General features: G+C 43.6%; 1 protein-coding gene and 1 long non-coding RNA gene across 2 annotated transcripts in view; one reads left to right on the forward strand and one right to left on the reverse strand.

Moving 5' to 3' along the window:
• The window catches only part of BCAS1 (brain enriched myelin associated protein 1), a 109,699-nt gene extending 102,795 nt beyond the window's left edge, over positions 1 to 6,904 (forward strand). The window contains exon 12 of the mRNA XM_014787328.2: positions 5,758 to 6,904. Coding sequence (XP_014642814.2) covers positions 5,758 to 5,832 — 75 coding nt within the window. The 3' untranslated portion in view covers positions 5,833 to 6,904. The remainder of the gene's footprint in view (positions 1 to 5,757) is intronic.
• On the reverse strand, positions 5,088 to 9,838 carry LOC147914184 (uncharacterized). Its single transcript, XR_015555550.1, has 2 exons — positions 9,572 to 9,838; positions 5,088 to 5,812 (listed from the first exon to the last, which is right to left on the reverse strand). It is a non-coding gene; the product is annotated as an uncharacterized LOC147914184 (long non-coding RNA).
• Positions 9,839 to 13,053: the final 3,215 nt, after the last annotated feature.

Genomic DNA, 13,053 nt, shown 5'->3' on the forward strand with positions numbered 1-13,053 from the left:
ATCTAGTCTCTGTGTCCTTGAGTACGTGTGTAGAACCTCAGTCTGAGATGGTGTTAACGTCACGAAATTGAGGCTGTTTGGCAATGTGAAGCCCTGGCGCAGAGTCCCCCTCACTCTCCCCAGCGCCTCAGGTGAAGGCCTTTCTCCAGTTTTAAAGAGGTGATGAAGAAAGGAGACTAACCACTGAAAGGGGAGGGTGTATAAAGACCGATCACGCGTGGGTGGTCTTGTTGGAGTATTTGTCTCAGTTCTCAGCTCCAGTTGCTTGGAGAAGAGTGTGAACCCTAACCACACTTTTCTCAGACATTTCCAAACCGACTATGCATTTTTTTCTGCCCAAAGTTCTGGTCGAACCTGCCAAACCACAGTGCACTGAGTGGCGTGTAGAGTGGGGAGGGTGCTGTTCTGGAAAGTTCTGAGCTCATATGCCCAGTTCCCCTCTTTCTTGGCGGTTCTTGGTTTTTTTTGTTAGAGGGCCCTCGGGTGTCCTCTGCATATCTCCTTACCCATGAAATCCTGGATCTAATGGGATGCATCTAATCCAGTGGTTCTGAAGCAGGGGTGAGTTTGTACACAGCGGACATTTGGTAATGTCCAGACACCATTTTGATTGTCACCACTGGGAGTAGGTGCTATTGGGACATTGTGAGTAGAAACCAGGGATGTTGCTAAATGTCCTATACTGCACAGGACAGTCCCCCACAATGAAGAGGTTCCAGCCCAAAGCGTCAACGGTGATGAGGCTGAAAACCATGATACAACCAGCCAGCACATAGGACAGTGAAAGGAGAACAGAACAGTGCCTAAGAGCCTGTGCTGTGAAGTCAGGTGGCTTCACTGGAGTCCTGAACCTACCACTTCCCGGTTACCTGACTTGGGATTAATCACTTAACTCCTCAGAACCTCAGATTTCCACCTGTAAATTGAAATAATAACAACAGCTACCATTCTAAGGTCCCTCTGAGAATCGAATGAATACATAAATTACTTGGTCCAGCGCTTGGCACAAAGCAGAAGTTCAATAGTAGACATTATCATTTCCGTGGCAAATTATCTGGGTCTTTGTGTGTGGACTTGAGTCTCACCCCTGGCAAAGTTGAGACGTTGGTCCACCTTGCTTTCTCCTTAAATCCACCTTGGGGATGCCTTTCCCTGAAATTCATGCTCTCTTTAGCCCACATTTCATCTCTCTCTCCCTCCCCAAAAGAATCTGCCCCAGTCAGTTTCCCAGATTCACCGCCAACCAATCCTGCTTGACCTCCGCCCTCCTGGTGACATCCTCTTCTCTCAGTTTCTTTTTCCCTCCTCCCTCTTCGGCTGCTTGGATTGTAACAGAGCAACCTACTTGGTATTGCGGGCAGAGTCTGAAAAGAACTGGAAGGAAGCCCTTAGAACTCATCAAGTGCAACTGTTCACAAACATATTGGTTTTGAACAGAGGGACTTCTTTCACAAAAGAAAATGTCACAGAACCTGTGTGTGTGTATGTGTGCATATGTGTGTACACACACGTATATGTATATACAGTCATGCATCGCTTAACGACGGGGATAGGTTCTGAGAAATGCGTTGTTAGGAGTTTTCTTCGTTGTGAGACTATCACAGAGTGCACTTACACAAACTTAGATGGTGTAGCCTACTACACACCTAGGCTCTATGGTATTAATCTTATGGAACCGCTGTCATATATGCGGTCCGTCCTAGATCGAAACATCATGTGATACATGACTGTACATACATATATACACATAGAGACACACGTATCTGACCAACAGGAAGCCCCAGTTGGAGGAGGAGTAGGTTCCCCACCCCAACCCACCAAGCATGGCAGACTTGATGTCCCCCCTCATCTTTCTCACTTGCACGGGTCCCTAAGACCCTTTACGAAGTTCTAGGATTCGGTGCAGTCCAATCTGTAGGTTTGACAGAAGAACAAATGGAGATTTGAAAGAAGATAGGGCCTGTTCTTTACTCGAGGTGAACTCCCAGCATCCCCTACCTGTCATCTTTGCCTCTCCCCACTGGATACGGGCCGAACTGATGCTTGTGACAATCAGCTCAGGTCCTCCACCCAGGGGTTGGAAAGCATGGACAGGGCAGAGGAGGGAGCCTGGGAGAGCAGGTGAGCTGAGGTCCAGATTCCAAGTCAAGGCGGCCAGTCCATCACCACATACGCTAGTCCTGGGTTATCTCAGAGCCTCAGTTTCCACATCTGTAAAATTGGGCTAATAAGCACCGCCCACCTCACTGGTGAGAGGACCAGAGGAGAGAGAGGATTAGGTTTGGCGTTGTAAACTGTGAAGTGCAGTCCTGATATACAAGACAGGACAAAAGTTGCATTTCTGTCCCTGATCTCCAAAGTCCATGCCTCATGGGGCCAGAGGGGGATGGATATGAGTGGAGGGGGCTGGGTGGGGTCTGTGGCAACCTGAAGAACATGGGCCCCCTCTAAAGAGGGCATGACCACTCAGCACCAGCCATTGTTGCTTTGCAGAATTAAGGACCCAAGATGGCAGGATCTTCCCATTTTTCAAGAGAAAGGAACAAAAGTACAGATTTTTATGTGACAGTACCTAATTTTTAAGTGTTAGCATTTAATTTGAAAATTTAAAAAGTAAATAAAACCCATCTACAAACCAAATTCAGCTCACGGCAGCCACTTGGCAACCTGAGTGTGATGAGCTTAGCCCATGAGGCCCCAGGTCATGGTACCGAAGGGAATGTGACCTCGGGAGGGTCGGCTTCAGGAGGTGAGTAATGGGAGGGGGGCACTGTGTAAACCAGGACAGGCACACGAAGGCATCCCGGGTCAAGTAGGGGCAGAAAGGCTAACTGTTCCCGGGGGCCAGCCTGAGTCAAGGGCCTAGAAACCTGAGAAGCTGGTTCCTGGATGTGAACCCGGCTCTTGTGCTTAGTGGCTATGTGAAGTTGCACAAGGCACTCTTCTGAGTTTCAGGTGCCATGTCCATGGGGCTAATAGTACTGACATCACAGGGTTTGCAGGAAGATGATTTGAGATCACGCAGTGTCAGAACAATGCCCGGCACGTTTAATTTGTCAGGAAGGAATAACTATTTTGCGGGTGTTTTGTCATCCGCCTCTACCCTAGGTTGTAAAGGTGCAGAGAAGAATAGACACGGCCAGTCTTGAGGAGTTTGTGGTGTAATCACAGCATCAAGTATTTACAAGGTGGTGACTGGGAATTGCCAGTCTTAGGAGACTAGCTCAGGATTCGGGCAAATCGGAGACAGAGTTCTGATCCACCACTTACTAGTGAAGAACTTGATTTCAGTGACTTACGGTCACTGGGCTTCCTCCTTTGTGGTGTGATGATAATGGGGTCAACTTCACAGGGTGCTGTGAGGACCAGGTGTGATCACAGCCATAAGACCCGTCACATGGATGAGGCTCACAGGGCAGGGAACTGATCAGAGGGACAGAGCAGTCCTCCAATCCAGTTCTGGCTGATCCTGAGCCCAAGCTTTCAATATGCCACAGTGTCCTGGCCATCATTGTATTCCCAAAGACTAACGCAACCTACTAATACTCAATATATGTTGTTGAGTGAATGACTGAATGCAACTACCACCACTCAAAATAGTAACAATAACTCTTTTCTAGCACTTACTATGTGACGAATACCATTCTAAGCATTTTACATATACTAACATTTAATCTTCAGAACCACCCTGTGAATCTCCATTTCACCAATGGTAATATTAGGGTGCAGAGGGTTAAGCAACTTGACCAAAGTCACACAGCTAGGAAGTGGCAGATCTGGGATTCAAAATCCAGCAGTCTGATTCCAGTGATAAACTACACTACATTACACTACACTATATACTATCTACTATATACTGTACTATCCTATATTATACCATGCTCTATATGCTATAGTACATTATAGTTTGTATGTGCTGTATATACAATATATACACACCCTATATACAATATTATTATAATACACTACACTATACTTACTATACATACTACACTATATATACTATATTATATATTATGCTACCCTATCCTATACTATATATACTCTACTATACTATATTATACTACACAATACCATGTATATATATACTATACTACATATACTTTTCAATAGTATATTACACTACCCTACCCTATACAATACTATTGTACTATATATACTATATTTACTGTACTATACTACCCTATATATGTGTGCTATATATACACATATAATGTATACTATGCTGTACGTACTTTGCCATATTATAATATACTGTGCTGGGCCGGCCCCGTGGCTTGGAGGTTGGGTGCGCGCGCTCTGCTACTGGCAGCCGGGTTCAGGTCCTGGGCGCGCACCGACGCACCGCTTCTCCGGCCATGCTGAGGCCGCATCTCACATACAGCAACTAGAAGGATGTGCAGCTATGACATACAGCTATCTACTGGGGCTTTGGGGGGGAAAAAATAATAATAAATAAATAAATATACTGTGCTATATTTACCATACTAGACTTCACTATACAAATATATATATTATATATACTATACAATATAGTCTATATTATATTATTCTATATTATACTATCCTATGCTACATTATACTACCCTATACTATGTATATATACTATACTATATATATTCTACTATACTATATATTTTACTACTCTATACCATATATATAGTACTGTACTATACTATATAAACCATCTATACTCTATATATACTTTACTGTACCATATATACTATCCAGTATTCTACTATACTACCCTACACTATATATACTACACTATAAAATAAGGCCAACAATAATTGTACACCTGGTACATGCAGCAACATGGATGAATCTCAGATCCATTACGCTGCATGAAAGAAGCCAGACTCAAAGGCTGCGTACTCTGTGGTTCCATTGAGATGATGTTTTGGAAAAGGCAAAACTCCCAGGATGGAGAACAGATCAGTGGTTGCCAGGGTCTGGAGGTGGGGGCGGGGTTGGCTACAAAGAGGCACAGGGGGATTTGGGAGATAATTGAACTGCTCTATATCTTGATTTTGGTGGTGGTTACATGACTATTTGTGTTGGCCAAAGCTCATAGAACCGTACATAAAAAGGGTTAATATTACTGTATATAAATTATACTTGACAGAAAAGGTAAAATAATAATCATAACAATAGTAATCACAGTCCTCGACTCATCGGTTTGTTCACCCACATTCAGTCCACGTGAAGGACTCCTGCTCTGTGCTGGGCACTTGTTGGGCACCCGGGATATGGCAGACAGAATCCACGGAGCTTTCGTTCTGGTGGAAACAGATGTTAGACAAGCAACGTAGATCATAAGATCATCTCCGATGGTGATGTGTTTGATAAGAAAGTTAAACAGGGCAATGTGGTCTGCAAGTGACTCGAGAGGGAGACTAAAGTGAGCTGTAATTATGGAAGGTCTCCACACCCCGGGCGCTGTTCTCAGGGCATTACAAGTATGAACTCACTTAATCTTATATGAACAACCCTCTGAGATGAATTTTAAAGATGAAGACAGTGCAACACAAAGAGTTAAATAACTTGTCCGAGATTTCCCAAAGCTAGAAAGTAAATATAACTGGGCGTTGAACTCGGGCATCTGCTTGGAGATCATTCTCTTATCCACCACCCACGAATAAGGTCTATTTACTTTGCACAGCACTTGGCACAGAGTAAGTGCTAAATAAATGACAGTTGTCGCTGTTGCTGTAACAGATCTTCATCAGGATGCAACGTCTTTGTGTTTTTTTCCAGGGACCAAAGCGGATGTTGGATGCTCAAGTGCAGACAGACCCCGTATCCATCGGACCTGTTGGCAAATCCAAGTAAACAAATCACTACAGTCCCCACCAAGTCCTCCTGCCACCAGGATGTCTCCTCCCCACTCCATCTCCTCCCCAAACCCACTCCATGTATATATTTTTTCTTCTGATGGCCATCAAATGAAATTCTGCCTACAAAATAAGCCTGAGCTGTTGTATATTGAGGTGTATTATTTACGTCTCTGGTCAAGTCTTTCCCGGTAAATAGCTGTAAAGATGGTTTAGCAAGTTAATTAGTAAGGTCAGAAGAGTTGGTTGCCAAGCAGGGGAGGGAGGGGACGGAGGAAGGCATTCTGGTTAAGTTATGAAAAATGGCAGTGACGAGTAAGTTGCAGAAGAAAAATGCCTGGTGGAAGGAATTACGTTTTGTAGTAAATACGTGCTCATCCTCTAACCTTTTAGAGGAGAGACGAAAATCTGTTTGTTTAAGTTCACATTTCAAGGAGGGAGAACATGGGCTCGGCGCTGGGAGGTTGCCAATTTCCTGGAATGGAATGTGCGGGGAATGAAAAGGGAATGAATAAGAGTCGTTTTTCAAATAGGGTCCTTGAAAGTGGTTGACGAGAGGGAAAAGATTGACTGGAGAGGGCTTGAGATGATTTGGGAAAACAATTGCTTTTTTAGGCTCAGCGACAAGGGCGAAGATTACAACTTCCTAAAAAACAATGCAAAACAAAACAAATGAAGTTGCAAGCTTATTACGCAACACAAGGGGGCGCTGAGGGCTCCATGTTAATCCTTCAACTGGTATCCCTAACAAAGATTTGGTCTCTGCAATCTTACATTATTAATGTTTCTCAGATGGCCGAGGGGCTTGCTTCATCTGTTCTGTCTGACACTTATCTCGAGTCTGTCTGTAATTTCCTAATGTTCTCAGGATGTGCTCTGATAAAACCCTTCCCGTAACCCCAGTTAATAAAAATTTACAGAAGATTATTCAAATACCTGAGTTGTTTTTAATACTTGTACAGAGGAGTAAATAGGTCCATGAGCCTATTAAAATGTAATTCAAAGTAGCAAAGATTGACTGATATCATGTATACTGTATCTTCCTTTTTCTGATTTAATAAAAAAATACATTTACATCTAAAGCATCTTTTAATTGTCAACTTGTAAAGCAGGTCTCTCCTACTCTGTGTCTGAGATGCTTTATCTCCCACAGTATGAAATCAGTGCTCTTCCTCTAGCTTCTCTTCTCCCCCAGATCTTCCTAGATTTCCTTGTTTATGAGCACACACATCTACAAAGTGTGTGCGTGTGTATGTGCATATACACACAGGCACATTATAAAAGTACTGTCTTAGCCCAGGCTCCCTAGAGCAGAGCCTGAGACAGGGATTTGGATGCACATGATATGCTGAGGGAGGGCTCCTAGAGAAAGGGAAGAAGAGAACAGGACAGGGAAGGAGCTGAGCAAGGGCTGGTCTCAGCTGGAGGGGAATTTTGTCCTGATCCCCCCGGGAGGCTCTAGAGCATGAACTGCACCACACAGTTGGTTCTACCTTGAGGCAAGGGCGCCAGCCTTTGCATCCTTGGTGGTGAGTCATAGGCCACCCTGGGAGGTGGGGAACAGGCAAGCTGCTCCCATCAAGCTGAGAAGCTGGATCCCTTAGCAGCTGGAGGACGAGTGCATCTGCAGTGTTTACTGCAGATACACACACGTATATTCAGATATGTATTTATACCACGTAGACACACTTTCATACATGTAAACATACACTGCATGCAGGAATAGACAGATACGGGGACACATTCGTATTTATATACTACATACCGGAATAGGTAAATGCATATACACACTCATATTCACACACACACAAATAGATACATGTAACTAACACAGATCCACGCATACACACTGGCTCACACAAATCCATCCCATGTGCAAACCATCACATACTGATCGGAAATAAACATTGAATATACTCTCCTGACAAGTCTGCACCTTAGGCAAATAAAACCATGGCTTTGGCAACAAGGTGTTTGGGGAAAAACTAATATCTCTAAAAAACCAAATTTGGGGGGCCCTTTGCTGCTGGGGCCTGCTAGCTCCCAGTGTGAACTGGCTGAATGCTGGGTTTCAAATAAAGACCAGAGGTCTTTTCCTTGCAGCTGGGTCAGTTTCTTCAGACCTCCTGCCCAAACTTGGAGATTACTCAGTGTCCGTGACTCACCCACTTGAGACAACCTCATGTCACTTCATGTCCGAATGCTTAACTTGGCACAAATCGGGAAAAAACCCTTTGGGGGAAGCCCTTGGTGGGGGGGGACTCTCCCTGCTCGCACGCCATCATAGAACGTGGGATGATTCAGGAAACCAGGCAGCTGGTTATTCCTTTGTCTCCAAACACCAGGGGGTTGCCTGGTCCAAACACCAGGGGGTTGCCTGGTGCGACCTTTGGTGAGCTCGGGCCACGCTAGACCATTGAGAAAGGCGACAGTATCATTTCCAGGTTTCACCTCACTGGGCTCAGGGGCTTTTTGCCCTGATGAGAAACGCCCCCAGGCCAGACTGAGTCACTAACGCAGAAGGACCTCTCCCACCCCCCGCCTCCCCAGAAAAAAATATAAAAATTTTTAAAAAGAGGTTGTTTGCTGAGAATCTCACTGCAAAGTATGCCAACAGTTTCTGTAACTGGTTTCCCATCTTCCTAGCCAAAAAAGAGAGCAATCTTTTAATGAAATTGCCTGTTTGTTTTTTAAAGGCAAGAAAATCTAAGCCAGAGCAGACTCAAAAAATGACTTATTTGGAGGATTCTTAATTCAGTCGTAGCCTAAGAAGCAAGTTAAAACTGCATTTTGGAGTTTTGTGGGTTTTTTTTTTTTTTTTGAGTTGAAAGCCCATTTCTGATGCATTTACAGTAAATACTAACTTCCATGCCTCATGCTGAACTCGTGTGGACACAGAGCAGACACTCTCCAGGTGAGCTCAGGAAAACTTCTGGGACATGGATTTACAGAGGGACTGAAGTTCCTCAAAATACGGAGCCCAGAAATGCCATTCAGACAGCAACACTTGCACACAGCAAAACATTAACACCCTGAAACGGAAAGAGAAATCAAGTTGTGGGGGAGGGGCAACGGTGACCTTTTTTCAATTTACAAACTCATTTACTTATTGACTTATTTATTTTTAGGTGCACAGAGAAGTGCGTCTTCTTCAAGGTCAAGAAGAAGTGGCCTTTTCCAAGAATTGAGCTATTGAACTGAAATGGCCGCCATTGGGAAAAAAAAAACTGCTTTCCAGTTACAGCTGACGGTGACTTTTTGACTGATACCCATAAAAGAATTCATTCAAAAGCGTAGTTGTTCTCAGGAGCCCAGGAGGTCCCTCATGAATCCATCATCTTGGGGCAGGGGATATATACCCAAAGAAATGCCAAAAAGGGAAGAAAAAGAGAAAGAAAGTGAAATTCTTGTGTTTTTGTTGTACCCCCTCGGCTCTCTAAACAAATTATCAGGGATTTAAACACACACACAAACACACACACACACACTCTGGATTGTCCTTGTTTGTTTGCAAACAGTCCAGATTTAAATTAGATTCCAAGAGACTAGAATCTGTGTCCTGCTGGCTCCTTCTATAAGTGCCTGGAAGGGAGCAGATTTCTACCCACTGGACCTGACAAATGTTTATTTCTCATGTCAAAGAGCTCCAAGTTGATCTTAAGGTTTAAAAAATAAAATCAGCTCGCCTACCTCCCTGAAAGAGAAGGAAAGGAAAATGATTTCAATGATTAACTCACCCAAGTTGCAAACGCAGGAAATGCGCTTTGCAGAAATGTCAGATGATAAGGGTTGATTTTAACCATCCTCCCAATGTCCCTTTTTAAGCCTTTTAAAAAAGGCAATTCGCACGGTGAGTAGAATCAGGCTCCTCTGTGGTCTAGATCTTGTTCACTCTATCAGGGAAAATAAAGTGGCACGGGCCCACTGGAAATTACAGGCTCCATTAGGAAGAAAAGAAATTACTTACTGAGCAGCAAATTGTGTAAATTTGTAATTCAGATCTTTAGTGCTGGCCTGAATGCCGTCAGGATCCAGCCCTTTGCATAAATTGGTTTTCTGGGGAGTTTAACTCTTTCGGCTCTGTTTGCCTTCCCCAGAAAGTTGCTCCTTCTAGCCTCTCCATCTCCTGGCCCTTTAACTTGCTTAGCAGACATAGCAACCCATGCAATTTCACAGAAGTAAGGACAATAATAATAATGCCTTACATTATCACACTTTACAGTTTATAGAATGCTTTCTGAATACATTATCTAATTTAAAGCTATATGCTTCTAACTGAACTTAATTGCCTCTTTTGTGACATCTTATTCAGAGGGGACTGGCATGCACCTGTATGGCTTTTTTTTTTTTCCCCAAAGGAGCGCTTCGTGACAAAATGGCCCCCAGCTGCTTTTCTGGTAGTTGTCGCTGCTTACATGTTTACTCTCACTGAAAGATGTTTTTGTTTAAATCCGGCCACATGGGGGAGTTCCAGGACCTAGGGTCCTACAATCTCTAGCCAGGCCCTTTTCCCTGACTGCCTAGCAAGGAGGTTGGGCCAAAGAAGCTCTTAGGAATGTGTTTGTTGATTAACTTCTAGAAAGCGGTCAAGTTTAACGAAGAGAACTAGAACAAGAGGGCCAAACTGGGCAAGTCAATTGCCTTCTGTGATTCCCTGCCCCGCTAGTCAAAGATAAAGTGGGTTGGTTTGTTTTTCCATTCTTATCAGCTCAGTCTTGGAAGAAGCTTAAGGAAGCATAGCGCGATGGCAAACCACTTAAGTCGGTGTCATTGCAAAGTATTTCAGTTATCCTTGCCAACCCATCACGCTCCACCGAGCAGCCTTACCTCTCAAGTCTCCACACCCAACCAGAGGACAAGTGACTTAACCTCTCAGTTTCCTCCCTAAACAATGGGATAATAATAGTGCCTACTTCATGGAGGTGCTGTGAGCATGGAGTGAGATGAGCATGCCAAACAGTTGGTGCAGTGGCTGGCACATAATAAGCACTTAGTAAAGGAGAACTATTATATCATAGGGGACTTTCAGCACCAAGTAACAGAAAACTCCTACTCAAATTGGCTAATAATAACAATAATAACAATAGGGATAGTCATCATTTCATATAACAGGTATTATGTCACAGCGTGGCTCTGAATCTCTGGGACTCTGCTCTGCCGTGTTCCATGAGTTGACTTTATCCTAAGACCAGGATGACAAATGATGGCTGCAGTTCCAGACAAGGGGATTAACTTTACCATAATCAGTTTCGATTTATCCTTTTGGTCATATCAATATTGAAAAGGAAATTATAATGAGGCAATCAACAATAAAGCAATTATTAATATTAATATTTTTAAGGTTGGCCATTCCCCAAACCAACCATGCCCTTTCAGTTCAGACTGAGGGGATTTGTGTAATCTGAAGCTGGGCCATTAGACTGTGAGCTCAACATCAGGGGCCTTCTTGTCTGTCTCATTCACTGCTCTATCATCAATGTCTAGTACTATGCCTGGACATAGTAAATACTCAATAAATATGGGCTAAATGGACAAATTGATAGATAAATATTCTATGGTCACATCCATTGGTGAGTCAGTTGCTTTACGCTCTAGTATGAGTTTATTTTAGCACCGAGTGTTTGATCACTTGTAACCAGATAGCTACCCTCCCCAGGTGCCTACCCCAGTGGTTCTCAAAGTTGGTCCCATAATGACCAGCATCACCTGAGAACTAATGACAAATGCAAATTCTCAAGCCCCGCTCCAGACCCACTGGATCAAAAACCCTGGGGGTGGGGCCTAGCAGTCCGTTTTAGCAAGCCCTCCAGGTGGTTCTGATGCAGAGAAAATTTGAAAACCACTGGTCCAGGTAGAGCTACCACTTCACCAAGCACCACCTGAAAAAGACCAGCCCTGAAGATGCAAAGATAGTAACAGCTAATATTGGACCTTACAATATGCCAGGTATTGTGTGTCACATGAATTACCTTGTTTACTGCCCATCTTACAGATGAGGAAACTAAGGCTCAGAGAGCAGAAGGATCTTTGCCCAAGGACACATGTCTGAGCCAAGGTTGAAGCCAAGGTTGAAGCCCAGCCTAAGCTCATAAAGGCATGTTTTCATGTCTGTGGAAGAGATAGACAGGCGAAAAGACGATAATGATACAAGATAAGTAAACGCAGGGTGTTGTGGAACTCGGAGGAAGGCACCGCCACAAGACTACGGGGGATGGAGGTTGGCCATTTGAGGAGTTGACAGTTGAGCTAACTCACAAAGAATGAATAAGAGTTGGCCAAAGGGGTTTCCAGCAGAACAGGAAATGCGAAAGCCCAGAGTCCACAGAGAGAATGGCAAGTAGTTCAGCGTAGCTGGAGTGAGGCTGCGGGAGGACAGGTAAGACGGTGGAGGCTGGAGAGGAGGCACAGACTGGATCATCACAGACATGTAGTAAGGAGCCCATAGTAAGAAGTGTAAACTTTTTCCTGAAGGCAGCTGGGAGCCATGGAAGAGATCAGAGCTGGAGGGTGACACAGTCAGATTTGCATTTTGGTTACAGGTAGGATTTAATACAAACTCAATTTAATGAATATCCATTGGATTCATTGGGTGACCTGAACTGTCTACTAGATACAGATCTTCCTCGACTTAGGATCGGGGTACATCCCAATAAACCCACTGTAAGTCAAAAATATCATAAGTAAAGATGCATTTAATACACCTAACCTACTAAACATCATAGCTTAGCCTCGCCTACCTTAAACGTGCTCAGAACACTTACATTAGCCTACAGTTGGGCAAAATGAACAAAAAGCCTATTTTATAATAAAGTGTTGAATATCTCATGTAATTTATTAAATACTGTACTGAAAGTGAAAAACAGAATGGTTGTCTGGGTACAGAATGGTTGTAAGCGTATCGGTTGTTTACCCTCGTAATTGTGTAGCTGACGGGGAGCTGCACATATCACTAGCCGGGTGGGGGAGATCAAAATTCAAAACTCGAAGTACAGTTTCTACTGACTGCATATCACTTTTGCACCATCATAAAGTCAAAAAATTGTAAGTCGAACCATCATAAGTGGGGGACCATCTATATTATAAAGTATAATCATTTTCTTTTTAAGTACCTTTAAAGAGTATAAGAAATATCCACATAGATAAAACCCCCAAATGGCTTTGGTCCTTAACAGGATGCTTAAATGCTTATTTCCAAGTGTCATATATGTGGATTTGGAAT

Source organism: Ceratotherium simum, chromosome 21 (assembly GCF_057802395.1).
Source record: "Ceratotherium simum simum isolate JZ-2026a chromosome 21, ASM5780239v1, whole genome shotgun sequence".
NCBI lineage: Eukaryota > Metazoa > Chordata > Mammalia > Perissodactyla > Rhinocerotidae > Ceratotherium > Ceratotherium simum.